General features: G+C 51.0%; 2 protein-coding genes across 13 annotated transcripts in view; both read right to left on the bottom strand.

Moving 5' to 3' along the window:
- Window positions 1-521: 521 nt before the first annotated feature.
- Window positions 522-17,460, bottom strand: Fads3 (fatty acid desaturase 3). Of its 2 annotated transcripts, none has more exons than XR_015678087.1 (12): window positions 17,074-17,460; window positions 6,782-6,892; window positions 6,069-6,266; window positions 4,665-4,766; window positions 4,436-4,558; window positions 4,119-4,238; window positions 3,593-3,669; window positions 3,087-3,184; window positions 2,579-2,675; window positions 2,355-2,434; window positions 2,111-2,236; window positions 522-883 (listed from the first exon to the last, which is right to left on the bottom strand). XR_015678087.1 is itself a non-coding variant. In NM_173137.1 (12 exons), exons 1-12 carry the CDS (start codon window positions 17,296-17,298, stop codon window positions 832-834), a joined length of 1,350 nt encoding a protein of 449 aa, NP_775160.1. In that variant the 5' UTR covers window positions 17,299-17,386; the 3' UTR covers window positions 828-831. The 2 variants fall into 2 exon arrangements, 1 of the variants encoding a protein (NP_775160.1); NM_173137.1 differs by having other exon boundaries at window positions 828-883; window positions 4,119-4,179; window positions 17,074-17,386.
- A 3,191-nt stretch (window positions 17,461-20,651) lies between these two features.
- The window catches only part of Rab3il1 (RAB3A interacting protein-like 1), a 36,583-nt gene continuing 31,058 nt past the window's right edge, over window positions 20,652-26,176 (bottom strand). For 10 of the 11 annotated variants that reach the window (XM_087607950.1, XM_087608141.1, XM_087608108.1 and 7 more), the window contains 2 exons: window positions 25,054-25,120; window positions 23,396-24,414 (listed from right to left, as the gene is read on the bottom strand). In XM_087607950.1, the coding sequence (XP_087464076.1) occupies window positions 24,332-24,414; window positions 25,054-25,120 (150 nt within the window). In that variant the 3' untranslated portion in view covers window positions 23,396-24,331. Of the gene's footprint in view, window positions 24,415-25,053; window positions 25,121-26,176 lie in introns of all 11 variants that reach the window. The other variant, NM_134411.2, reaches the window with a different exon arrangement.

The raw sequence follows: 26,176 nt of genomic DNA, 5'->3' as shown, positions 1-26,176 counted from the left end.
GAGCTGTTCAAAGGGTGACAGGTGCAGTCAACTGTCAACTGTACCCATTGTCCAGATGAAGATCCTGAGGCCAAGTGGGAAGTTAGCTCCTGCTCAAGAAACAGTCGGTAGATTCCAAGGACTTGGGGACAGAATGACCACACTCGAGTTGCCACCTGCTCGGCACGACCACTGTGGTGCAGTGCCAAGTCTAGCAGAGCTCCCACTACTGGGCCCTCTTGCATAGAGAGGGCTTAGGAAGCCAGTACAGACAAAATAGGCTTTCCCATCCCTTAATCCAGAGGCTCCTGCAGGTGTGATCCTTAACCTTGGGCCCTTGAATACATAGCTCACCCTGGAGTGCTGCTCAATGTACGAACAAGCCATGGAGGGAATAGAGCCAAGGTGGAGTAGCTATTGCCTCCATGACCCAGAGCGCCCATGGTGGAAAGGAACTCCTTACAGTCCATCCCATCTCCACCTGAAGCAGATTTGGCTCCAAAATCCATGAAAACCCAACACTTGGCTCCATGAGTCTGATGTTTTGTTTTGTTTTGTTTTTTTATATATAAAAATAACAAGTTTTCCTCCAATCCTTGCTCTGGGAAAACATGCTATGCTCACCATGTCATTTTAAGTATGTTCCCTCCACCCCTGGTCCTGTTGGACATGTGCCATGGCCATAGGGTTCCTGAACAGAAAATGCTGAGGACTGAGGAAAGCCAGCAGGACCAGGCAGGCGGACAGGCTGCCCCAGCAGGGGGTGAGGATGGCTGTCAATCTTGCCCAGTGACTTGGTGATTGCTGGAGTCTGGACCCTTACCCCCTTCACAACCCACGAGGGTGCTGCCTTCACTGATGGAGGTACGCATCCAGCCAGATGTCACCAGACTTCTTCAGGGACCTGAGAGGTAGGGATGGGGATCAGGGACTCAACTGGAAGGCATTAGCATCCCCCTGTGTCCCATAAGAAGTGTCCAGTGAAGACATTTCTGCGAGTTCCCATCCCCCGGGACAGGCAGCTGTGTGGGGCCAGGTACTCATTAACCAGAGTGGAATCTGGACTGCAACAAGGAGGTGCATGGCAGGTGGCCAAGTCGGGTTTGAGCCTCAGCGGGTCTGGCCATCGTTCCTCTGCCTCTCCCCGTTGGGCTCTGTAACCCAAAAACGTGGGGACACAGAAGCTACTCCATCAGGATGCCAAAGATAAGCACAGAAGCCAGGAAAAGAACATTTAGCTGTCTGCAGGTCTAGTATCCAACCTCTGTTCCCACTTCCAAGGCTATTCCTGGGGGCTGAGCTCACTCATCACTGCCTGGACAAGTACAAGCATTAGTGGCCCTCCTACAAATCAGCGCATTCCTACCTCAGGGACCTCTGCAGGGCCTCAATCTGGAGTACTCTTCAGCCAGGTCCCCTCTACCCAGTGACCAGTTGTCTCTCTGCTTCTCACCTCTGCTCACACACCATCTTCGCCATACTTTACACCTGCTATGCCATGAACAACACTACACTCTCCGCCTGCCCTCTGCACCCCCTGTCCTGCCCCCACCCTAGGTTCTCATTCTCATTATGTTTTTAAAATGGTTCTCAAGTTCTGTCATGCACTCGTTTAAACAGCGCGTGTTTGTTTAACCACTAACACTCCCTCTCGTCCCACTCAATGTATGCATATGTGTTGTCCCTCACTAAACCTGGAGCTCACTAGCTCGGAAGTGCCAGGGATCCCTGTTTCTGCCTCCCAGCACTGGGCTTACAGGCACATGCCGTCATTCCTGGATGTTTACATGGGTTGCTGAGGGTCTGAACTCAGGTCCTCATCGATTCCAAGGAAAGCACTTTACCTACTAACCCTTCTCCCCAGGCCTACACTGCTTGCTTTCTGTTTCTTCAACTAGAACGTAAGTTCTAGCTCCCGGGACACAGCCTCTCAGACTGCCAGACTCACTGCCATGTGAGCCCTCCATGCTGTGGGGAAAGGAGAGCACTGGCTAATCAGGAAAGCTCTAGAAAGTCAGTTCTTAGGAAGGGCCCCCTCAGAGGACAAGGGTGCAGAAGATGCTGACCTAGTCAGGAGCGAGCCTTGGAAGAAACTAGGACATGCAACCTGAGGGACCCAGTGTAGCCTTACCCGATGATATCCACCAGGGCGGTGAGGAAGGGCTTCACTTCGTAGTGTAGACCATGCTTGGCACAGAATGCCTTGACCAGGGGGGCCACCCTCCGGTAGTTGTGCCTTGGCATCGTGGGAAAGAGGCTGGAAGGGCAGACCAGATCTGAGTAGGGAACCACCAGAGGGAGCCCACCCAGGCCACATCTTCCAGGGACCCCACAGAGTCACCCCATACCCAGCAAGCCCTCCAGGCCACACTCACTGGTGTTCAATCTGGAAGTTGAGGTGCCCACTGAACCAGTCAATGAAGAGAGAAGGTTCCACATTGCAGGTAGCTGCCAGCTGCCAGGGTCAGGAGGGGTACAAACGAGAGGGGTTGGCTTAGAACCTTGACCCCACCACCTGGCAGCCTCAGCCGAGCCTGATCCCTCCCAGTCTATGACTCCCCAGCTGGGATATCCTCCCACCAGGCTCCTCAGTACCTACCTGAGAGCTAGCCCAGTCCCGATGCTTTTCGTGGCCAATCTCCTTGGGGATGTGGTTCATCTGTGTGATCCACACGAACCAGTGGCTCTCCAGCACCCTGTGAAGAAGGCTTCAGTACCACTCCACATGAAGCTCAGAGTGGAGGCTGGCACGCAGCTGAACCCAGACCTGGGCCCATCTAGACCACGGGAGTACCTAGTTGCCCCACCTTAGCATTTAAAGAAATTTCATAGAGCAGTGTCTTTGGTGAGGCTAAGCCCAGGCCAACCTTTCTCAAGAGGCTCACCCACAGAGCCATGACCAAGCCAAGGTTCTGTCCTCAGACCTGCCAGCCCTAGGGTCTGGCCCCTCTGCTAGTGTTTGATTATGCACATTAGCTACCTGAAGAGGTGGTACTGCCATCCATCCTGCAGAGGGACAACAGGCAGGACATGGAGGGCCGTGGTCAAAGTCCCCTGCCACCTGTGTGAGACCTCCCCACCCCCTGTCACTCTGAATCTGGCCATACCTGACAGCAACGAAGAGGAGCAGTGTCCCAGTGGCACCATAGAAGGGGGAGTAGGACAAGAAGAACCGGGAGTAGAAACTGGCAGCCCACAGCAAGTCCTACGAGGAGGACAGAGGCAGTGTTGAGTGGCCTCCATGGGTTGGGGGACCTGGGAGGCAGGAGGAAGGGCTGGGCTCATTCAACTCCCATTTGTTTCAGGGCTCTGTCCCTCAATGGGCTCCTGCTACTATGGCTGAAGAAAAATAAGGGTCCCCTCCTTATCAACAGGCAGGACTGACCATGGCAGTGGCCTTGAAGGGTGCATTAGGGAAACCTGTGCCTGAGACACATTTGCCTGGCAGTCAATCCAGTGATTCTACCTAGGAAGGGGGCTCTTCCACAGCACGTACAAATCACACCAATGCACACACATATACACTCATTCGTTCACACTCAGGGATAGAGAGTGCTGTCCCCTGAAGCCCTCTCCTAGAAAGCTACATGCTACCCGAGCAGTACCCACTCACCGTCCATTGCATGCACACCAGCATGTATGCCAGATTTTCAACTTCAAAGTTCACCAAGGTGAGCAGCGGTGGGCCAACTGCAAGAAGGGAGCATAAGGGCATGCAGGAACAGGGATGGGCTACCCAAGTGGTGTGGGTGGAGAAGAGGAGGAACACCCAGAGGACATAAGTGCTGACCTCACACTGAGCTGAGCTCACAGTTCCCACAAGGCCCTATTCATACTCAGTCCCTTGCTGGCTGGCTCATGGCCCTCCCTGTCTCCCACCTCCCTTGTCCCTTATGTAGGTAAGGAGCCAGCCTTACACATTCCTGCCCTTGAGTCTACCCTGTCCTTGTTTGCAGAGGCAATTACAAAATACTTTAGGACTCTGGACAACCCTGACTTGAGGGCAAAGGGACTCTAGGGAGGGTGGGAAAGAGGACAGCCAGAGAAGAAGGTGGCTGGGAGCCTTCAGGATGGCAGCATAGGCTGAGGCTCAGCTCTGCCACATTCCCACCCACCCCTAAGGGCCAATAGGTACTCACTCAGGAAGAAGTATAGATGCTGGTGGTTGTAGGGCAGGTATCTGCGTTTCTTCTTGCCATACTGTGGAGACAGGCGTCGGCTGGGGAGAACAGCTCTCCAGGCCAAGATCAGGGGGCTGGCTGAGGCCAAGGTCAAAGGCAACTCTAGATTCTAGCCACTGAGCCACTCATCCTCAGGTGGCTAGGAGATGGGGGAAGGGCTGGGGCTAGAGCTAGACCGCAGGATGAACTGGGGAGCAAGCATGAGGTCTCAGGCCCTGCCAAGTCCCCTCAGCTGCAGGCCTCTCTTGAGAGTCATCATGGCCCATCCCACCTACCTCCACAGATGACTCCCCCAGGAGGAAGACAGGTGCGACCGTCACATCTGGATCCTTGTGGAAGATATTGGGTTTGGCATGGTGCTGGAAGTGGCGGAAATTCCACCAGTGGGCAGAAAAGCCCTGTGGGGAGAAGGGATCTCAGGGGTAGTGTCAGACTGTGATCGGACTTGGTACCCGTGACACTTGAACAGACCCAGCACAGATGCCCACCCAGGTCCACACTCACTTTCAGCTGCCCCATCACAAACTGCTGGGCCACATGGTTCCACCTGGACTTTGGGAAGATGGAAGCATGGCCTAGATCATGTTGCAGACACCAGCACTGGGCCTGGGGAGAGGAATAGGTCAAGAGTAGAGGCGGAAGCCAGTCTCTACTGGCCCCAGAGGTCAACCCGCGGCTAGGGCTTCATTCGCTACCGATGCTCTACTGAAACCAGCTGCCTCTTTACCCAGACCAGTGCGACTGAGTTTGGTGGTGCGCCTGCATCGAAACGTCAGGGTTCAGAAACATCATGCCTCTGAATAATGGGTTTAGAAGCAAACTTTCTGTTCTTCTCACAGTGTCCTGCTTCCCTGGATCCCCCAAGGCAACTAACAGAGCCTAGAATTCTCTACCCTACCTGAAGCAGGCCATAGACACAAGGGCTCTTCTTCCTCAAGGCCTGAAATCATTGCTCTCTTTTCCCCTTTTGCCTGGGCGCTGACCATGAAGGGCTATCTCATCTAATAAGAGCTTATCTGATCCATTTCAAAAAGCATTCTATCCCACACCTGGGAAGGAAGAAGGCCTCAGAAAGAGGTCAAGAAGACTCTGAGCAGACGCCTTGCCAGGATTCTGAGCCAGTCTGTTTCCACTGGCTCAGATTCACTCTATTTCCATTACACAGACCTTCCGTGTCTGATCCCATTCCTACAGGCTGTTCCTGCTTTACAGAACATATATGTTTAAAAAAAAGGTAAGGGCTTGAGAGACGGCTCAGTGGTTAAGAGCACTGACTGCTCTTCCAGAGGTCCTGAGTTCAAATCCCAGCAACCACATGGTGGCTCACAACCATCTGTGATGAGATCTGATGCCCTCTTCTGGTGTGTCTGAAGACAGCTACAGTGTACTTATTAATAAATACATCTTTTAAGGGTTGGGGATTTGGCTCAGTGGTAGAGCGCTTGCTCTAGAACCTGGGTTCGGTCCCCAGCTCCGAAAAAAAAAAAAAAAAAGAAAAAAGAAAAGAAAAAAATACATCTTTTAAAAAATACTACTTTAAAAAATATTAATAGATGGCTCACTCTGGTCTTTGCTCTTTAATCTGAAGGCTTCTGTGTCACATAAGACTATGATCAGATAAATTTTCTACGTTTTTCTCTCGCTAATCTGTTTTGTCACAGGAGTGTTAACCGTGACCTTGGTGACAGGGAGCAAAGGATTATCTTTTCCTCACCTACACAAGTCTTGTCACACATAGGGCTGTGGCACTCTGGATCTGGTGGATATTAAGGGCCTCTGGCGTCTCACTTTCTCATTCACCCATTCACCACTCATCCATTTACCAATCCATTCTTTCCTTCATAAGAGAACCGTCCTGCGTCTCCACATGTTCTGAACCCCACATCTGCTGTGCTGTCTTAGAGTTACCTGAGAGATGGCCAGGATGAGGGCAGCAAGGACACTGGATACCCAGCCAGGGCCCAAGAGGTAGACGAGAAGCCAGGCCAGCAACTCCATAGCCAGGATGTGGCCCAGCAGGAGTGCAAAGAAAGTGGTATCAGCTTCAAACAGCTTCATGTCCTCTGCTGCCTGACGAAGGGCTCGGAAGTCCTCGATCAGCTGGGCCTGTGGCAGGGAAGCCGTCCAGCAGATGAGGAAGCAGGGACTGCCACAGTCTCCAGAAACTTACCATTGCTTCCTTATGCCTCCCCACTTCCCACTGCTGGGTGGTGATAAATGGAGGAACAATAATACCAGACAGGTATGGCCTGAGGAACTAGCTTGTGGCCAAGTCTCTCCCTGGCCCCAAAGATGTGGGGTAGGTGATAAGCAGAAAATCAGAGCCAATAGAGGAAACCCCTTTAAGCTCAGAAATATCCTCATTGAAGGACTGGGAGGCAGGAGTGGATTTCCACTGTGTCTGGAGCAGAAAGAGAGCTCACTGGAGACCCACGGCAAGTTCCTAGCTAAGTCAGGCTTAGAATGCTTACTTCTACAGAACACTGCTATGAATTCTCCTTTGACTGTGGCCCCGAAGGGGGATCCAGCCCCAGCCCCAGCCTGCATCCCCCAATAATAATACAGAACAAGCTGATACTGGCAACAGGCAATGTCCCCAAGACCTCCAGCTGTTCCCTCACATTCTGAGCTCCATCCTGGCTGGGTTCCTCTGGGGCTAGCTCTCCAATCAACAGGGGTTTCAGGAACTTGCGCACAAAATGGAGATCCTGGTGGAAGGCGTGGAAGGCATCCTGAAGGAGAACAGACAAGTCAGTGAACAGCTTAAGTAGCACCCAGGAAGAACCAACAGAAACAAGAAGAGGAAGCCATTGAGGGGCTGGAGAGATGGCACAGTGAATAAGAGAGCATTTGTTGCTCTTGCAGAGGACCTAGATTAGATTCCCAGCATCCATATGCTGGTTCCTAACCACTAGTAACTCCTGTTCAGAGGATCCAATGCCTTCTTCTCATCTCTGTGGGCACTAAGCATGCGTGTGTTACACATAAATACAAGCAGGCAAACAATCACACACAAAAGTTGAATAAATCTAAATTTTAAAAATAGGAGGGAAAAGGCTGTTGATAGACAGACAGAACAGACAGACAGAAAGTCAACTAGATATTGGGCAGTCATATACATAATACCAGGAGAGTAAGCCTTACCTATGAGCCCTCTCTAGTCCTCCCAGGCCTCAAGTACCCTGTTTAACAGCCCTCACTTGCCATGCCCCATCTGCATCATCGAGTACTGGTTTTTTTCTCAATATGCCTGAAAGAACTCCAGAAAGACTAAGTTCATCCATGAACAAGTTTAGCCCTTCTGAAAAGCTTTCTGTGTGCCATAGCCTTTTTTTTTTAAACAGCATATAAAATAAGGTTTGGCTCACAGATGTTAACTTTATCCAATTCTCACTAACACAGCAGTGGGTAAAGAGTGTGTGTGTGTGTGTGTGTGTGTGTGTGTGTGTGTGTGTGTGTGTGTGTGTGTGTTTGTCATTGGAGACCTCAGAGCCACTTGGGGTGGATCAATGGTGGGCCATACACATTGAGTTCTTGGGTTTAGGCAAGAAAGGTATTTAAGCAATCACACTTAGTTGATTAGTTGTTTTAAACCTTTGGAAACAGGGTCTCATATAGCCCTGGATGGCCTCAAAGTCACTAAACTACAGGCATGCACCACCACGCCCACCCAGTTCACATGAGTGTTCAACCAAACACAGGACCTCCATGCGATGTTTAAGCATTCTACCATTCTCAGCAGCTCGTGTCATTTCCTTTAAATACAGAGAAGCCTGACACTCCTGTGTCTGTCTATAATAATTGGTCAGGGGTAAGGAGAAATACAAGAAACAGGAAGAAGAGGGCAAGAGGACAGCCGATAAGGAGAAGGTGGCCAGACTCCCTCATCCCTCCAGTTTCAGTCTTGTTCTTCTGCCTTACTCAAACCATTCATTGTTTGCATATGCTAGCACATCTAGCCCATTTATTGGTCACAGCTGCTCTTCTGACTTTTACTGTTGCAATTTCAAAAGCAGAGAGGGAGACTGGATGGCATTGTCCCCATGGCTCTGGGCAAGGAGATTAAGGGCCCTTCCAACGTGCTAAAGGAAATACCTTTGCAAAAGTCTGACAAAGAACAGGAGCCTCCTATTGTCTTGCATCAGCTTGTGTAGGTTGAAACAGAAATGACTTTGTTAATACAGTCACCCCAGTGCAGTCACCGAGCTAATCACCATGATCATTGTACACTGTAGAAAGGTGCTGAGATGCCTCACTGGACCCTGGAACAGGGCTCTTATTAAGTGTCTTATTAAAAATAAAAGGCTGAAAAGATTGCTCAATGGGCAGAGCACTTGCTAGGAAAGCATGTGACCTGAGTTCAAATCCCTATCACCCAGATAGAAGTCTGGGCATAGCCGTGTGAATGTGGAACCCAGCGCTGGGGCAGGGATTGGGGGAAGGCACAGACAGGAGGATGTCTGGAGCTTGCTGACTACCAGTGTGACTCCAGATTCAATGAGACCTTGTCTCGGCAATGGGATAGAGAGTAAAAGAGCCGGAGGCCCAAAGTCCTCCTCCGACTTCCACATACATGTGGGTGCTCATATGCATTCCCACATGCATACATCACACAGAGAAAGCGGAGAGAGAAAGTAATAAAAATAATTGTAAAATAAAATGAAGCTGAAAATGGCTGTAACCCCCATAGTTACTACCAGGACATTTCTGAGGAGTCCTTGGAGGAAGGAATCTATTTAGAGGCTATATCCAGTCTACTCTAGGGTCACTGACCCAAGGCAGGGGCTGGGGTGCAGGGAGGGTATGTTTTCCAAAATAACTCAGGCTGCCTGGTTCCCTGGGGCTCATTAAGCAATGAGAGTTATAAAAGCATAGCCCCTCATTTCCTCTGGAGATGGAGAGGCGGGGACACAGGAAGAGGGCAGAGAGACGGGAGAATGGGGTTTCACAGGAAGCTGCCTGGGCCCAGGCTCGCTGGGGATTGGTCTTGGGGTTCTGCTGACCCCATTTTCATGTGACTTTGAGCCAGTTCATCCTCCTGCAGCGGCCTCTACTTCCTGACTTCAGGACCCTTCTGAAATGGGACTGCTCAGCACAAACTTTATTGCTGTCTTTGTTTCTAAGACAGGGTCGCACATAGCCAGGATGATGCTAAGCGTCTGATTTGTCCATCTCTGAGTGCTGGGATTACAGGTGTACACCACCACTACTTGATCATTGGGGATCAAGTCCAAGGAATCTGTGGGTGCTAGACAGAATGCTACCAACTAAGTTACATCCTCAGCCTTCACATGATGGTGATGATGATGACGACGACGACGACGACGACGATGATGATGATGATGATGATGATGATGACGACGACGACGATTATTATTATTAGCTGTAAAGCACACCTCAGTTTACCACTCTTAGGTCCTCGATATTACAGGACCTTCCTGCCAACATGTAGTCTATCTCCAGAATTGTCTCCTCTTCCCCAGATGAAATGCTATACCCATTAAACTCCTCCTTCCACATGGCTCTAACCTTATTCCAGGAACCTCACTCAAGTGGAGTGAGAAAGCATCTGTACCTTAGTGATTAGCCCATTTCATAGCGTAATACTCTCAAGGTTCTTCCTTGCTATATCAAGTGCCAGAATTTCCTAAAGCTGGTGGTGATTTGAAACTTCCCCGTCTGGATACAGAGCCTGGGGCATGGAAAGACAGATAGACAGATAGACATATTCTCTCTCTCTCTCTCTCTCTCTCCCTCTCCCTCTCCCTCTCCCTCCCTCCGTCCCCCCCACCTCTCTCCCTCCCTCCTCCCTCTCCAACCTCTTACACACATAGAGCCACCCACTATGTCAACAAGATTCAGACTCTTAGAAATATGCCTAGGTTCACAACTCATATGGACACCATATGAAAGATACAGCCTCCTGCACAGGTGTGCACAAGTGTGCACAGTAGGTAGGTGAGCAGAACCAGGCTCTCCCAAAGGTGTTCCAGTCAGCTCAACACAATAAAGTGATAGGGCAGGTATGAGTCCCTTGGGACCAGGTCTGAAATTTCCATAGTGAGTAGATCAGGGCTTAGCTGGTGAGAAGGGGACAAGAAGGTGGCCCTAGACCCTGGGACAGAAGGCTGGGGCCTTGGGAGTGGAGTGGGCATGGAGACTATGTGTTATCAGGAAGCACCCATAAGGTGGGTCCCTGAACTCAGAGTACCGGCAAGGGACTTCCTGGAAGCTAGCCTGGGTCATATGGATTAGTCCAGTGGTTCTCAACCTTCCTAATGCTGTGACACTTTCATACAGTTCTTTATGTTGTAGTGAGCCCCAACCATAAAATTATTTTCATTGCTACTTCGTAACTATAATTTTGCTACTGTTATGAATCATAATGTAAATATCTGTGTTTTCCTGGTGGTTCTAGGTGACCACCCCTGTGAGAGGGTCATTCATCTCCCCCAAAGGAGTCACAACCCACAAGTTGAGAACCTCTGAACTAGTCCTTTCTAGGATCGAGGACCAAGGGTGAGGGAGAGGGGAAGACTCAGAAAGGCTAAGGGATATGTGTGTCGAACTTCGTGACCTCACCCAACACACACATTTTAAAAGAGTCAAAATGAATGAAATTGAAAATCTTTCATTAAGTCTCAGATAAGAAGAGTGGGTAGAAAGTGCTGGAATCAAAAGGCATATGGGCTAGAGAGGTGGCTCAGTGGTTAAGAACACTGGCTTGATTTGTAGAAGATCCAGGTTGAGTTTCTAGCACCTACATGTGGGGTCTCACAAGCATCAGTAACTACAGTTCCAAAGAATTCAACACCTTCTTCTGACCTCTGCACACATGTGCACACATATATACCAGGCACATAGATACATGCAGGCAAAACACCCATACACACAATTTTTTTAATCTAAAAAGAACTGAAACAAAACAAACAAAAAGGCAAAGCAACCCTAAGTTCCCAGTGACCCCTGCAGGCTCCGTTTCCAGATACACCTGGCTTGGCAAGTTTCCAGGTACAGATAGTACGTAGACAAGAGCCAACCCTCCCCACCTCCCAGGGCAGGGCTGTGAACTATTTCTGAAGTGAGCATTGGTGAGCCTGCTTGAGACACCTGCTCCAGAGGAAGAGTTTGCAGTGGCAGAGCTGGGGTTTGAACTTGAATCTGCTCTCTATGATGCCCACACACCCTCGGAATATGGAAACCTCTAAGTTCAGACTACCAGTGCCTGTGCCCTGACCCCAGCCTCACTGTGAGCTCCATGTAGCAGCTGACTGGGGTCTGGGAGGTAGGGTGCAGTCTGGAGCCAGCTCTCCTGCAGAGATGGAACCCGAGACTCCATTTAGGAGCCCCAGACAAGTTCGCTCCACTCTTCCATCTACGCTTTCTTCTTAAGATGGGAAACGTTAACATATGTCTCACAGGCTGCTGGGAGAACTGACTTGGTGGGTAAAGCACTTAGAAGGGGCCTAACGGCTAACACGAGCCCCACTGACCAACTCTCTTCTGTGCCCCCAGGGCCCTGCTATGCACCTGCTGCTGGCAGCCATGGACTGCAGGTATGAGTAGAGAAGTGAAACTGTGATGTGTTTAGTCAAGACCCAGCTGAGTCTCAGGCTAAGAGACAGGAAGGATGGAGGGTGGGGGAGTCAACCTCCTTTTACCCCAGGCACGAGGGAGAGGAAGGAAGTCCTGGTTTCTGGCCAAAGAGTAGAGAATATTCCAGATCAGCCAGGAAGGTGGGTGAGCACGGAGGGGTGTTGGAGCTCTGGTAATCTAGGCCTACACTTGCTGCCCATTTATACTAGGGTGGGAATAGGGTCTCCAAGGATACCTCTAGGTTATCTCTGCCTCGGTTGCTGTCCAGATAGAGGAGAGACAGGAAGAACCAAGGCCCTGCACTCAATTGCCACCCTCTCCCCAGCACTGCCTTCGAGAGGCCCAGTGAGGAAACATTATCTGTGACCCTCATTACAGATGGAAAAACTGAGGCAAGGACAAGGAAGCAGGGACACAGCTCTGTAACCAGGACCCATGGCTTTAGTTTGTGCAGTAAAACCCAACCTAAGAGAAACTGTCCCAGACCCCTCGACGTCCCTGGTGTCCTGGTGAATGGTGGGAATATGTTTGATCTGTCAGCCAGAACCTGTGGCCTCCGAGATGTTGCTGCCTCAGCAAAGACCTGAAAATGACCCGGCCTTCGGCACACAGTCCTCCCCCTCTCGCTGAACTCTGGCTTTACCACTGGAGCCTGGCTCTTTTATCAGAAACCCAAAGGCAGCCAGTAGACTTCCCTCTAAGGAAAGGAGAGGGGAGGCTGATACCCTGAGGTCACTCTCATTCCCACCTCTGCACTCTACATTCCTGCCAGTCACAGTCCTGACTCCCACTCACAGGGAGAGAACGGGCACTTCGGCCCGCAGAGGACACCTGTAAAACAGCGAGACGGAGTCAGGTATGGTGGCTCGCACCTGTACTCTCAATACTCGGGAGGGAGATGGCAATGGAACTCTGAGTTTGAGACCAGCATGGTGTATATACTGAGTTCTAGGACAGCCAGAGATGCGTAATGAGATTCTGTCTCAAAACAAAACAAAACAAATGCCCACTCAGGCTGCAGAAAATGACTACTCGCTGAAGTAGGACTTTCAAAGCAGCCAGTGTGGTTGGTAGGCACAGGGTGTGGGCAGTGGTGCTGGGTGGTTGAGGCCACCCTGTCTCCCAAGCCTCAGAGCATTCTAGTCCATAATCCTCATCCCTCTCAGCTCCCATCCAGACACAGACCCTCCCTCTCAAGCCCAGGGATGAAGGCCTTGTTTTACGGTGCCATGACATTGCCTATCTTCTGCTCCCAAACTCTTTATCTACACAGCAGAAAGGACCCAATCTCACAAGGTTGTTAGAAGAATCAAGTAAATTAGTATATCTAACATTCTCAGAGCAAAGCCTAATCAAAAACTGTTGGCTGAATTTACTATGACACAGCCTCCGATGGTGGTGCTGGCCACCCCTACTTCTAGCTCAAGTCATTCCCAAGGGGCCACTGAAGGTGGATGCCAGGTAGCTCAAATCTGCTGGGGTTTGGGTTCTTTTAGGACTGACAGTGCTCCAGCCTAACAGGCACCATAGACTGCTGGGAAATTTCTCCATAACCACCCTAGCTGAGAATAGGGCTTCATTAGTCATGGTAACCAGTCACCCAGGGTGCCCATCACCATTCCCCCAGTGAATCCAAAATGAAAGAGCTCTTATTGCTGTCACACTGAGGGGGAAGGAGAGTCACGGTGTAAGGACAAGTCAGCTCCTTCTCTAAAGGGAATACGGAGGTAACCTGAGCATCCTTTGGTTTTGATACAGGATCTCACATAGTCCAGGATGGTTCCAAATCAATGTGTAACTGAAGATGATGTGCAAACCCTCACGATCCTGCTTCCACCTCCCAAGTGCTGCCCCGTAAGGCTGGACTCAATGGGTTGTTTTACTCCTTTTTTAAAACTTTGACTGCTGGGGCCTTGAGCATGCTCAGCCAGCAGTCTACTACTTAGCCATATCCTCAGCTTACAGAGCCAATTCTAATGTCCCCTACTAGTGTCCCTACTAGTATTCACATATCCCTGACCACTGGCCACATCCACATGTAACTGGAGCTGAGTTACTCTGTTACTTGGTCTGAACTCTCTCGCCAAAGATGCTCACCGTCCCTTAAAGCCTTTGCTCTTCCAAAAGGTGATCTTAGTGTGTGTGTGTGTGTGTGTGTGTGTGTGTGTGTGTGTGTATTGGGGGGGAATGTGTATACATGAATGACAGTGCACACAGAGGTCAGAGATGTTGGCTCTCCTGAAGCTTGATTACAAGGGGTTGTGACCCACCCAGTGTGGGTGCTGGAAATGGAACTTGGGTCCTCTATAAGAGAACAGCATGAACTCTCAACCTCTGACACATTTCTCTAGCCCCAAGAATCCTTGTATTTGAAGACAAGGTCCTATGTGTCCCAGGCTGGGCTCAAACTTGCCTCACACATGGGGTGACCTTGAGCTCCAGATCCTCTGCGTCTACCTCATAATTGCAGGGGTTACAAGTAGATGACACCACAACCAAGTTTATGCAGCACTAAGGATGGAACCTAGAGCATCATGAACACAAGGCAAGCATCTACCGGCTAAGTTCTATCCCGCCCTTTGGAGATCCTTTTAAACATACATCAGAACCCTTTGGTTTCCCTGCTCTGCCCTTCCGGAATCTCCTCCTTCTTTAGAATAAACCAAAGTCCTTCTAGGAACAAAAATATCCAGTGAGCTTGGCATGTCTGCCTTTTGACTCCCCTTCCCCATGACTGCTCTCGGATGCAGCGATGCTGTATTCCTTAGGTATGGGTGGAATAGTCCCATCTCTGAGCCTTTACTCTAGCTGATCCATCTGTTGGACACTCCTTCCCCCAAAAATGTTTTGTTCATAGCTGCATCTGCAGAAGCAGGGGGTGAGGGGAGAGCACACAGGAGATAGTCCCCAGTGCATTCAGGGAATCCCATTACTGAGGAAGCAATGTGGGGCAGAGTACGGCTGTGCATTCAGATCCCACAGCTGCCACTGTTTCAAGGTACATTGTTTGTTTGAATCTCTTTTCTCATCTGTAAAGTGGGAGAGCAGTAGCAAACCGCCTTGCTGCTAGGGATCCTGAAGACGAAGAAATAGCGTCAATAACAAGCAATGAATTTAGAAGCTAGCACACAGTAGATGGTTGGTATGTGGCCCTCACATATTTATGACCGGGAGGAGCTGGACCTCTCTGGCTGCCTCTTCTCATCTCAGGGTTGCCTATGACTCTTAGACAAACCTGGCCCAGGGCCCAGAGTACTCTCCCTAGGGCACCAGGCTCTGTATCCCAGGATGGCCACAAACTGACTTCATGGCACAAGAACTCTGGGAATTTCCTGGCAGGAAGGCTTCTGTTGCCTGGACATGAGAACAGCTGATGGGTGGCTGGGCTGATGCAAGTGGGCAGCCACAACCCACCCCTAACCTGAGCTCCAGGATCTAGGATGGGATACCTAGCATCTAGACTTGACCATACCGGGCACTGGATTGGTTCAACCCCCAGTATTCCTTGTGGGTTCATCACAGACAAAGCCTTCTGAACTTAGACTCCTTCCAACCTTAGACTTGAGTACACCAGGTATTTTTAACAACTCTACCCCCAATGTCTGGTGCTGATAGCAATCTCTTCCTATTACAGGCAGGGTCAGAGATAGACAAGCTCACCCAGAAAAGGCTTGGGAGTGCTGAGACTGTCCCACTGCACTCTCCAGTCTTCATACATATACTCTAAAAAGCAGTTACCAAACAGACAACTACGACAGAGTAGCATGATTGAGCGAGGTGTGGTCTTGCCCTAGGCTGACTTGCCATATAGCCTAGCTATCCCCACCTGGCCAATGGAGAAGCTAAGGTTGAGAGGAGCGCCTTCAGTGGGAGAGCCAGAACCCTGCTTCAAGATGCAGAGAGATGTTTTCTTAACAGACCTTACTGGCTGTGAATCAAAATGGTGGCTACAGTAAAACCATTAGATAGAGGTCTCAGGGCACTGAGCTAAATATAAAGTTAGGGGGTTGGGGATTTAGCTCAGTGGTAGAGCGCTTGCCTAGCAAGTGCAAGGCCCTGGGTTCGGTCCCCAGCTCCGAAAAAAAGAAAAAAGAAAAAAAAAATATAAAGTTAGGAATTCCATGTAGGAGACCCCTGTACAGGCCTGGCCCTAAGCAAGAAAAAGCAGGCAGTGCTCTCTGCTATCCTTCCCTTCTCCTGCCCAGCATCCTGTCCTACGATACAACATGATCCTCACAGGGTTACAGGGGCTCAGTGAGAGGGGCTGTGGCACCTCATGCCCATCATGCTCTGGTAGAAAGAAGGTACGCACATGCACGCACGCACGCACGTACACACACACACACACACACACACACACACACACACACACACAGTATGGTCCACAGGTTGATGATTTTCAGGAACCTTATCTCAGTTGCCTGGAGTGAATCCAGGAGGGGAAGGACAGTGACAGTAAAGTCCTGGGACGCAGAGAATCTTCTCTGATGCCCCCAGGTTCTTCCACTAGAGATCATGCCCTCCAGTCTTAATGATCTTCCTGGTACCCGATGTGACTAACCTACAGTTTTGGACAGTTGAGGACAGAGCATACGGTCTCAACCTTTGTCCATGGAGTGGGACTGGGGGTCTGGGAAATTGCTTCACCACTGGGCTCCAGCCAGACAGTCCTTCAGGCCAGTCACATCCCTCCTTGTGAATGGGTAGCTAGAGTCCCCAGGGGCCAGTCCGCGCCTGGGGTGACTGTGCTTCCCATGGAGGCCCACCCAGCCTGGCAAAGTCTTCCCACGTGTAGCTGCCAGCCCAGCAGAGGTGAGTCACTGGCCCTCAGAACAGTCCACACAAATGCTGGATCAGCCACAGACCTCCAGGCCCTGCCCAAGCTCTGCTGCCCAGCCCCCAGCCTCTGATGGCATATCCCTATCTGCTAGGGACCCAGCCCTGCACCTCGCTCTTGGAAGCATCAGATAATAGTCTGAGAGACTCGGAGCAGCGATGAGACCCTCAGTACAACAGGGAGGTACTTAACTAGAGTAGAATCTGCCCCTCATGGCACACCCACCTCTGTGGGCCCATTCCTGCCTGAGACCTATTTATTGCACAGACTGACCCAACAGCTGGTCCTCCGTGCAAGAAAGAGACCACCTTACCCCAGGTTCCATCTCAACTCTGGAGGTAGGGAGTAGGGGTCAAAGGTCAGAAGGAGCAAAAAGGATGCTAAGGTCCGCAGGTGGAATGAGACTCAGAGCCTATGAACCACATCTCCCTCCCCACCGCTAGCACCAGGCTCCACCCCGCCGGCAGTGGGTTAGCTTACCGTGGCGTCCTCCGCGCTGTGGTGGCCGATGAGGCGGCTACCCCCTGGGTGCCGCTGTGCCCAGCGGCTGATGTCGTAGACGCGGCGCTCGATGACCAGCCACTTGTCGCCTGGTAGGTCATGCTGGCGGATCTGCTCCCAGCGGAAGATGGGCAGGGGCGCCCCCAGCGGTGCGGGCCCCTCCCGTGGCCCGGGTCCCCCACCGGGCTCCCCGACGCCGCCCATGGCCGCTATGCACAAGTCCTCCGGACCCCGGTACGTGGCAGAGGTCTGAGAGATGGAGGGAGGCGAGGTCGCAATCGGGGGTCTTCCTCCGCCGCCGCCTGCCCTGCCGGCCCCGCCCTGCCGCTGCGGCCGCCGTACGAGCGTGCGCCTGCCCGGCTCTCCGCGCAGGGAACTTTTCCCTCCCTTATAACCGCGCTGACAGCGCTCGCCTCGCCCGCCCCTCGTCCCGGCCCCCGCGCTGGCCAGTCCCGCTCCCGCTCCAATCCAGGCGCGGCGCCTCCACATCTATTGGCTGCCCGGGGAGGGCGGTGTCTCGAAGGGACTCGCCCCACCCTCGAGGGCCTGGGGCCACCACACCCAGCCCTGCCCCTGGGGCACTGTCCCGCCCCCCAGTTTCTCGGACTCTGGGCTCCACCGAGAAAGCGGGGGGGGGGGGGGGGGGGGATGGGGACCCAGCACACACCGGAGTCCTGCAGGCCGCTGCGCTCAGGCGCACCCCTAGGGGCCTGAGAGGAGCCCAAGTCTGAACCCTGAAAGGCTGAGAAATGTAGTTAGGGACGTCACAGGTCTTTAGCCATGCATCCCAGGTGGCTAGAAATGAGGACACTACCTCTGGGTGACTGTCGACAGGCTCCAAACAATGGACCTCACCTCCCAACAAACCCTCAACATGCACATGAGGAAGCCATCTAAAGCAGTGTTGGAGCTGTTGGCCGCTTCTCCCCTCTGGCTGCACACAGGATTGGGGATACCCAGGTTGGCCACTGCAGAAGAGCAGTAGATGACACTGGTGCCTGGAGGTCTGCAGTTCATGAGATGAAAGAATGGTCCAGTTTGCAATGAGTGGCTTGCTTGTTAACCACCTCACAGTTCTCTCCCTTCATGGGGTCCTGTTTTTGACTTACTAAATTCAAACCCTCTTGAGAGTGTGACTACGTTCCCAATTGTACCCTGTTACTTTGAGATAGACATCCAGTTCCTTAAAGCTTTCACAACTGGCAAACTTGAAGATCCATCAGAACTTCCTAGAGGGCCAGTTAAAACAGACTCCCGCACACCACCCTAGTGTGACTCAGGGCAGAAAGGTGAGGCCTGCTTGTTGGGAGAAAATCTTTTCAGAGCCTTAAAGTGTATTTTTTTTCTAATATGTTGACATTTCCTCTTGGTCTACCAAAGGATTTGTAGGAGACCTGACCTAAGGCACCCCTGTGGATACCCAAATCAACCTGTGCTTCTTGCCTATATAAGACAGTATATGCACATAACCTTCACACATCCCCCCATACACTTTAAACCGTCTCTGAATTCCTCGTAATGTCTAATGTGATGTAGATGCTCTATAAATAATTGCTCACTGCATCATTTAGGGAACAATAAGACTAAAGAGGCTGAAAGCATTCTGTCCAGATGCAACTATTACAGGCCTAAATCCACAGGACAAGGGAGAGAAGCAGAGGCCACCAACACCAGAAACTGTTGGCTGGATACCTGGGACCTGTGACATGAGAGGTGACATCAGGGCCAGCCTACATACACCCTGCTTCCTTCACACGGAGTGTGGCACATTCCAGTCCTACAGTCTGGAGATTGCTAGACTTGTTTTCAGAACATGTCCAATGTACTGCTGTTGTGTCTTAGACTGCAGAACTCACAAAGAAGGAAAATCCGTGATATATATGTCACGGGCAGACTAGAGTTAGCAGAAAGGCGCTTCTTGGTTGTCTCTAGTTTGAGGAACTCTTGCTTTGCTTAGCCAGGACCAATAGGCCCAAGATGTTGCCACAAACGGGAGCTGTTTAATCCCTTTCTATGAAGGTTCTTCAAAATCCTAGAACATGTTTTTTCTGCACACCTGAGGTTACAGGAGCCCTGGCCAAAGAGGATGGATGGCATGTGCTGCCCCCACATGGTCACAGTGAGGACTGGGCTAGAGAAAGCCTGCTCTTCCCAGGTGAATGCGCCTCTTGTATCCAAACTTGGATGCCCATAGGGTGTGGGCCTTGTTCTGTTCTCAGCACCTCTCACTACTAAGATGTGGCTGACTCAAAGGCCATTCAAGGGTTTCTTCCCTGTAGGCTTGGCCTGGACTCAGGTATGGGAGGTAAACTGGGCAGACTGGGGAGATAAACCAAGGACAAGGCTCTAACCATGCTACCCCTCTTCAGTCCAGCATGGAGTCTACAGGTGGTCTGGCACTCTCTACACCTGATCTAGCTGTGTGTTCTCATAAAGCCTAAACTATGTGTGACCTTTCTCCACCTCCCACATAAGCAGCTTCCCACTTTAGTTCTCTGTAGGTCTTGGGGTCATCCCTAGGTCACTCTGTCTCTCTGATCTCTGACTCTGGGGAACCTGCAACTTGCAGAGAGTCAGGGGTTAGGGCAGCTTGAGGCTCCATTGTCTGTCCACAAATCCCCAAATCTGGGCAGCTGAGGCTTCTCAGACCACTTGGAAAGGGAGAGGCATCACTCGACATTCCTGAGCTGCCATTGGATCACTGCCAGGGTGTGTGAATGTAGGAGGGAGAGGGAAGCCAGCCAAATGGAGTGCTTTTGGGGGGGAGGGGGCGACAAGCTTGAGGTTTGAGAGTCCCCTTGAATGCCTTGAATACAACCCCTTACCTCTGTCCCAGCTGGATTCCTCACTGTTGTAAGCTTTCACCCAGGCCTCTGGTTGGATGCCTTGAAATCACCACCCCCTACAGAGCCACCAGCTACTTACTGTCCTGGAGCCAAGAGATGTTTGTGCAGTGCCAGGGAGGCTCAACAAGCTAGATAGGCAAGCAGTGGCTTTAAGCACAAGCTCTGAAGCCACCAAGAAAAAGCAGTCCTGGAGCTCAGGCAGCAGAAGCACAAAAGGGGACTCAAGTCAGAGCTCTAGGGTTTGGCTTGAGTCACAGATCTCACCATGAGTTTAGTTATTAGTTCGGGGTACAACTCTTCTGAGAAAGGAGGGGCACAGAGGCCAGGGCACCACAGGATTATGTAAAGGCTGTTTGTTTGAAACTATTTAGGCCAGCAACGACAAGCCTATCAGCAACTATGGTGAAACACAGCTCCTTAGAACACCTTGGTAGTAGCCAGACACACAGAAATGTGCAGTGAAGGGGAGAAGACCCCCCAAATCACTACTCAGGACACAGATCAAAGCCCAGGGAGCAAACACCTCACATCTATTAGAATGGTTACTACCAAAACCAGTAAAATAATTTTGGCCAGGAGGCAGAAAAGTTGGGGCCCTGGGCTATTGTTGGTAGAACTTTAAAGTGGTACAGCCACCATGGAAAAAGTATGGAGGGTCCTCTAAAACAAAAACAAAACAAAACAAATAAAAAAAAAACCCTACCATATGAGCCAATTTACTAATGGTCATTTATTAAAAGGATTCTATGCAAGCTCTCCAAGGGATATTAGCATATGCATCAGTAGGTACCAGTAACCCATGTCTGTCTCCAGTGAATGGATAAACACAGAGGGGTGTTACACATACATCAGAATATTACTAAGTCTTAAAAAGGAAATCCTGTCATCTTACAACACAGACGCATATTGACATTACATTAAGTGAGACAAGCCAGCCACTAAGAGATCAATCTTGCTGATTGCATCTACAGCAAATCTCCAGAGGAGTCAGATTCACAGAGGCAGAAGGCAAGATGCTGAGGACCACAGTCTAGGGACAGGAGAAATAGGGAATTATTCAGTGGACAGAGCATTTGTTTTGAAAGATGCAAAATGTTTGCAGATTGGCTTCATGACAGTGTGAGAGTATGCCTATGCCTAACAGAACTATAATTCTACACTTAAAACGTATGACAAGATTGTGTTTAAAAAAAAAATAAGTACGGCAGGGATTGATTTGTGGAAAAAGGACTTCCTGTCAAAGTCTGATGGCCTGAGTCCAGATCCACAGAAATCTTAAAAAGCTTGACCCAGTAGTCCATGCCCATAATCCCTATGCTCCTAGTGGGAAGGTGGGAGAATTCTCAGAAGCTAGGCTGGCCTATGCATCAACAGACAATGAGAGACTCTGCCTCAAACAAGGACCAAGACAATATCATGAATGCACAACTCAAACACCAAATGCATGCATGTATGAACGAACGAATGAATGAATGAACGAACGAACGAACGAGGGAAGATTATGGAGAAAAATAATAATCCCAATTCATAACTGAGAAAAGCAACTTGCTCCAAGGTCACAGCCCTGGCAGGATTCAGATCAGGGCTGATGGTGAAGTGAATTATCTCAGGGTGCTGCACCAAATTCAGGGCTGGCTAAGGAGAGCTCAAATGATTCCTATGTGCCAAGAATTCATAGAAACCAAGTGGGTTATCTAGAAAATGTAAGAACTGGTGTGGCAGTTAGCCTCCCAAGTCAGCGCCAAGTGTCAAAGCCCTGAGCTACCACTTCCAGAGTAAAGGAAACCAGGTTCAAATTCCAGCCCTGTCTCTGTTTCTTCTGTTTTGTGTGTGTGGTTCTGGGGATCAAACCCCAGGCCTTGAATTAAGCACTCTAGCACTGATCTACCCCCCCATCCTTTTGAATCAATTAAAAGAGGTAAAAAAAAAAAAAAGCCTACACACACTGAGTGTTCAGTATAAAAACACAAAAGCAAACAAACAAAAAACACCAAGAGGTGGTTAATACTACAAGTCCCAGAGACTTACCACCTCTTTGTGACTTTCTTTTTCTGGAGCAGGGTAGGGCCTTATGTTTGCTAGGCCAGCCTCTACCATTGAGGTAAATAAACCCCAACTTCAGGATCTCTGTGTTCTCCAGTGGCCTCTATCCATTTACATAGGGGATAATAGCGTGTTTTAACATCGCTAAGAGGCTGAAATAATGGGTTCACAGAGAGGGCTGGGAGCTATGACTAGTGCTTAGATATTAATTGCTGCCAGCAGGGTATGGCTGTGTTGATGGCTCCACCTGGGATCCTATCATGGCCAATGCTTTGTAGAAGTAGGACAAGTCAGTCAGGGGAGTAGGGTCCTCCATGAGCTTCTGGGATGTCTCCTGGTACCTCTGTGGTCCTGCATATGGTTGGGCTCAGAACACAGAAGTTAGGGACTGATTAAGTCCAGTGCTCAGGTTTTGATCCCCACTTGTCCCCCGGTGAACAAGGGGATGACATAATCATGGGATGCCATACAGTATACCATGTCCTTCCCTGACACCCTTTGGTTTTTACTTTCCTCCATCCAGGAGCCTGGATGTATTATTGGTATGCTTGTCATGGCCAATGTCCAGCAGAGGAGACCCCAGTATTAGTTAGTGAATAAGTGGCTATGACAGGGTTCTGGTCAGTGACCAGGTGTCTTTGAGGGCTGGGGACACAGCAAAGGACTCGAGTCACAGTGGAGCAGGGAGGAAATGTGAGGAGCAGTGGAGGTAGCAGAGTCCTGGGAACAGGCTACTGGCCAGAGAACATGTGAAGGCAGAGGACCTTGACAGAGCTCTGGCCAGCCCCCAGCTAACTACCGTCTGAATGCACCTGGGCCTCAGGCCAATAGAGAAGTTTCCGTAGGCCCCTGACAACCTCTGACCCAACCCAGAATCTGCTGCACCCTCCTCCCAAGAAAGCACAAAGCCCTACTGGTTGGGCAGGAGCAGGAACCACACGACCTCTCTCTCCTCAGTCCTACTCTGAGGTCTCTCAGGACCCTGCTTATCCCTACTTCTTTCCACTCGTGTCTGCCATGCCTAGCACTTCTGGAGTCCCCACCTGACCTGTGACAGGTGGCATCAATTAATGCACTGTCCTGCCAAGCCCAGGAAGCATGGATGTTTTGACTCCAGGATTCTAGTAGACTTGGGGTCATCTCTAAGGGCTGGGGGATTCACAGGTCAGAGCTGAACCCTGAGAGTGGCAAACTCATGCCAATCCCCCACAGCCCCATGAAAAGTTAAGGACAGCTCCAACAGTCTTCCCTACTGCAAGAAAGTGGTAGTAGCCGTGGGGGCAGTTTCAGGATTTGGGTTTAATCCCAAGCACGAGGCCAGTCAGGAAAGGATTTGATTTCATTCCTTCAGATGCCCAAGCCCTGGCCAGAGCCCCAGGGCACAGGAGTGAAGGCCACTGCCGCCTAGCCCCTACCAACAAAGCCTTCCTTTATTAAATAGAGATCGTGTTACATTCCATTTGAAGGAAAGAGGGCGTGGTGAGGGGTATGTCCAGGCTGGGTCCCCCGACCCCACTTCCCAGTGGGCTGGGATGGATAAGGTAGGGTCCATGTCCTGCTTGGCCCGCCCTCTCCATCCAGTCCCACACACAGGGCCCCTACAGCCTGGATGGCTGCCCAGGTCTACATCCTCAGGTTCCTCTGGTGACATACTCTGAGAAGAAAGGACCCAGATTCCTGGCAATTTTAGGAACAGGGCTTCCTGAAGATGGTGTTGAAGTGGAGAGGAAGGGGAGAGGGAGGCCTCTATGCAGAAGAATGGAGGAGGGACCCTGGACTCACCTTCAGAGCATTCTGGGGCAGTTATCCTCCACCTTGTTCAGAATGGAGACACTTGCCTGACCACTTGGGCATTCTAATGAGGCCACTTGGGAACAGTGAGAAAATGGCCACAAGGGGGTGCTGGTGTCCCAGGGCTTAGAGGCTGTGGTAGAGCACACCCTGGAGATCCAGCCACCCTAGAACAGTCCCTTTCTGAAGATGTGGCAGCAAGAAAGCATTGGTAAGCAGCAGGGGTTGTGGTGGGGGTACTGGATACTCAAACGTCCTCTCCTGGGGCTGAGCTCCTTGTTCCAAGTGCCTTGGTCTTCGGTGCTTTCTTGAGATTCTCTTGTTGGCTACAGAGCTTAGTGGGCAAGAGGGGTCATCTCATAAAGTCCAGGCCAGGCTGTCCTTTTGTCTGTCCCAAGAGGGATGGGTGGTACTGGCTCAGAACTGTCTCTACAGTCTGGCTGTTTATCTGTCCTTTCAGCTTATGGCTCAGAGCTGGGTCCAGGATTTCTTGTTCGTCTGTCCCAAGGCAGCTGTTTTCTCTAGCTCAGAGCTTACTTCAGGCCTGGGGCCATGCCCTAGGCCTCCTGGGGGAAGAAGCCAAGCTTGGCTAGTGACATCCCCTTCCGCAGCCTCATGATCTCCCAGAACATCGGCTCAGCTGCAGACAGAGAGGACAGTTCATGGTCACTTCAGGCAACTGCCCTGGCCTTCTCTCTGGCTTTGGGCAGGGCAGTGATGTAAGAAACCCCTCAGCCTCGTCAGACATCCATGCACTGCACACAGTTGTTTTCATAAAAGGTTTAACTACATTTCTCCACCTTGATCCAGAGCAGTAAGCAGGGCCCAGGGCCTCAGTCCTTGTGTCTGGAGAAGGACCCCTTTAAGCAAGGACTGAGAAGGCAGGAGAGCCATTTCTGGTGGACACGAAGAAGTAGGCGAGAGTCACGGGAGAGACCCACCATGAAAGAACTTTGAATGTCAAAGCTAGTAACAGGAACGCTGTCTTTGCTGCCATAGAGAGATGTCTATGCAGAAGAAAGAGCAGCATGACCCAGATAATGTGGAAGGCACAAGGTTTGCTGGCCCAGTGAGGCAGAACCCAGCACCAAGGAGGATCAGGGACACTGTTAACCCACAGTGCTCCCCTTTTCTGGTCTTCTACTGGAGGAATCAAACCTAGGTTCCTGCCTCTGCTGCTGCTGACAAGTAGAGTTGGGAGGCTCTTAACCAACCCCATTCTGCCCTGTCTCTCTCCCTTGGGCACTATTCCTTGAAAAGACCACTAGGGGTCACTCACCATCTTGCCGAACCAGGCCTTGCTGGATGTAACGCACATAGGTGAAGAAGTTGCATACTGCAGTGATCTGTGGGCGGAACGGAGAGGGTGTGACCCACCAGATTCCCCATATTCTGGCGCCCCTGAAAGCCAATGTGGACCCTATTCCTCAACAGTAAGTCCCAGGTGCCTGGCAGAGCTGGGGGTGGGGGTGCTCTCTGACTCTACTAGAGTTCGGCTTCCAAGGTTTAATTAACAACAGCACGACTCCCACTGTTCCTAAGAATACCTGCTGCAGCTGGCTGTTACCGCGCAGCCAGCGAGACGCAGACACTCGCCGTGCCCATTTTACCTGCCATAAAGACTGCCGAGCGTGGAGTGAGAAAGTGGCCAGGCTGACCGATGGGATCAGAGCAGCCGGCCCTAACAGCCAAGCTCAGTCCTCTGTGGACCTGCTCCTTTGGAGCAAGGAGGTCCGGGCCCTCCAGACAAACTAGGTGCCATGTGTAATTTCAGGAAAAGCAATTAGAGTCACTTCCCTGAGCAGCCCTGGTCCCTAAGCTTGAGGACAAGTATGGCTAGAGAGGCCTGTTCCCTTCACCGGCACAGGCACAGCCACAGACTCTCGGCGAGAGGAGAGGTTTTGTTGCTACGTTGCCCAGAAGCCATCCCCGAGCCGGGCCCCCACTCCCAGCTTCTGAGGATGGGCTACATTGAGCCCATGGTGCCCATTTTGTGGAGGCCAGCTCTTTGGCTAGAACAGAAGCAGCTCCGCCCTTGGGACTCTCTCTGGATCTAGCTGAAGCTAAGGCCAGTCTTGGCTTGTCCCCTTTCCCTGCCCTCATCCTGCTTCCCTCCCTCCACTGAGAAGTTCCAGAAATGTCCATGCAGGCTCTGCCTCTAGAGAACCAGTCAAGAAGGAAGGTAATAAGCAGCTAGACCCATAGGAGCCCAGGTTTCTTGGGTAGGAAAGCCCTACATGTGAGTCATCCAGAGACTGGTGAGGGAGACACTACAGGGACGGGTGGTGCTCTCGCTAGTCCCCTAAACACAGACTTGCCAGGAAGCCAGAGAGCCGGAATTGGGGAAAGGTTGTTCAAGCAGGATGGTGTAAGGAAGGAGAGGGGAGGAGGGCTGGCACAAC

This window comes from Rattus norvegicus, chromosome 1, assembly GCF_021556685.1.
Source record: "Rattus norvegicus strain SHRSP/BbbUtx chromosome 1, alternate assembly SHRSP_T2T, whole genome shotgun sequence".
NCBI lineage: Eukaryota > Metazoa > Chordata > Mammalia > Rodentia > Muridae > Rattus > Rattus norvegicus.
This window is presented reverse-complemented; position numbering and strand designations above follow the sequence as displayed.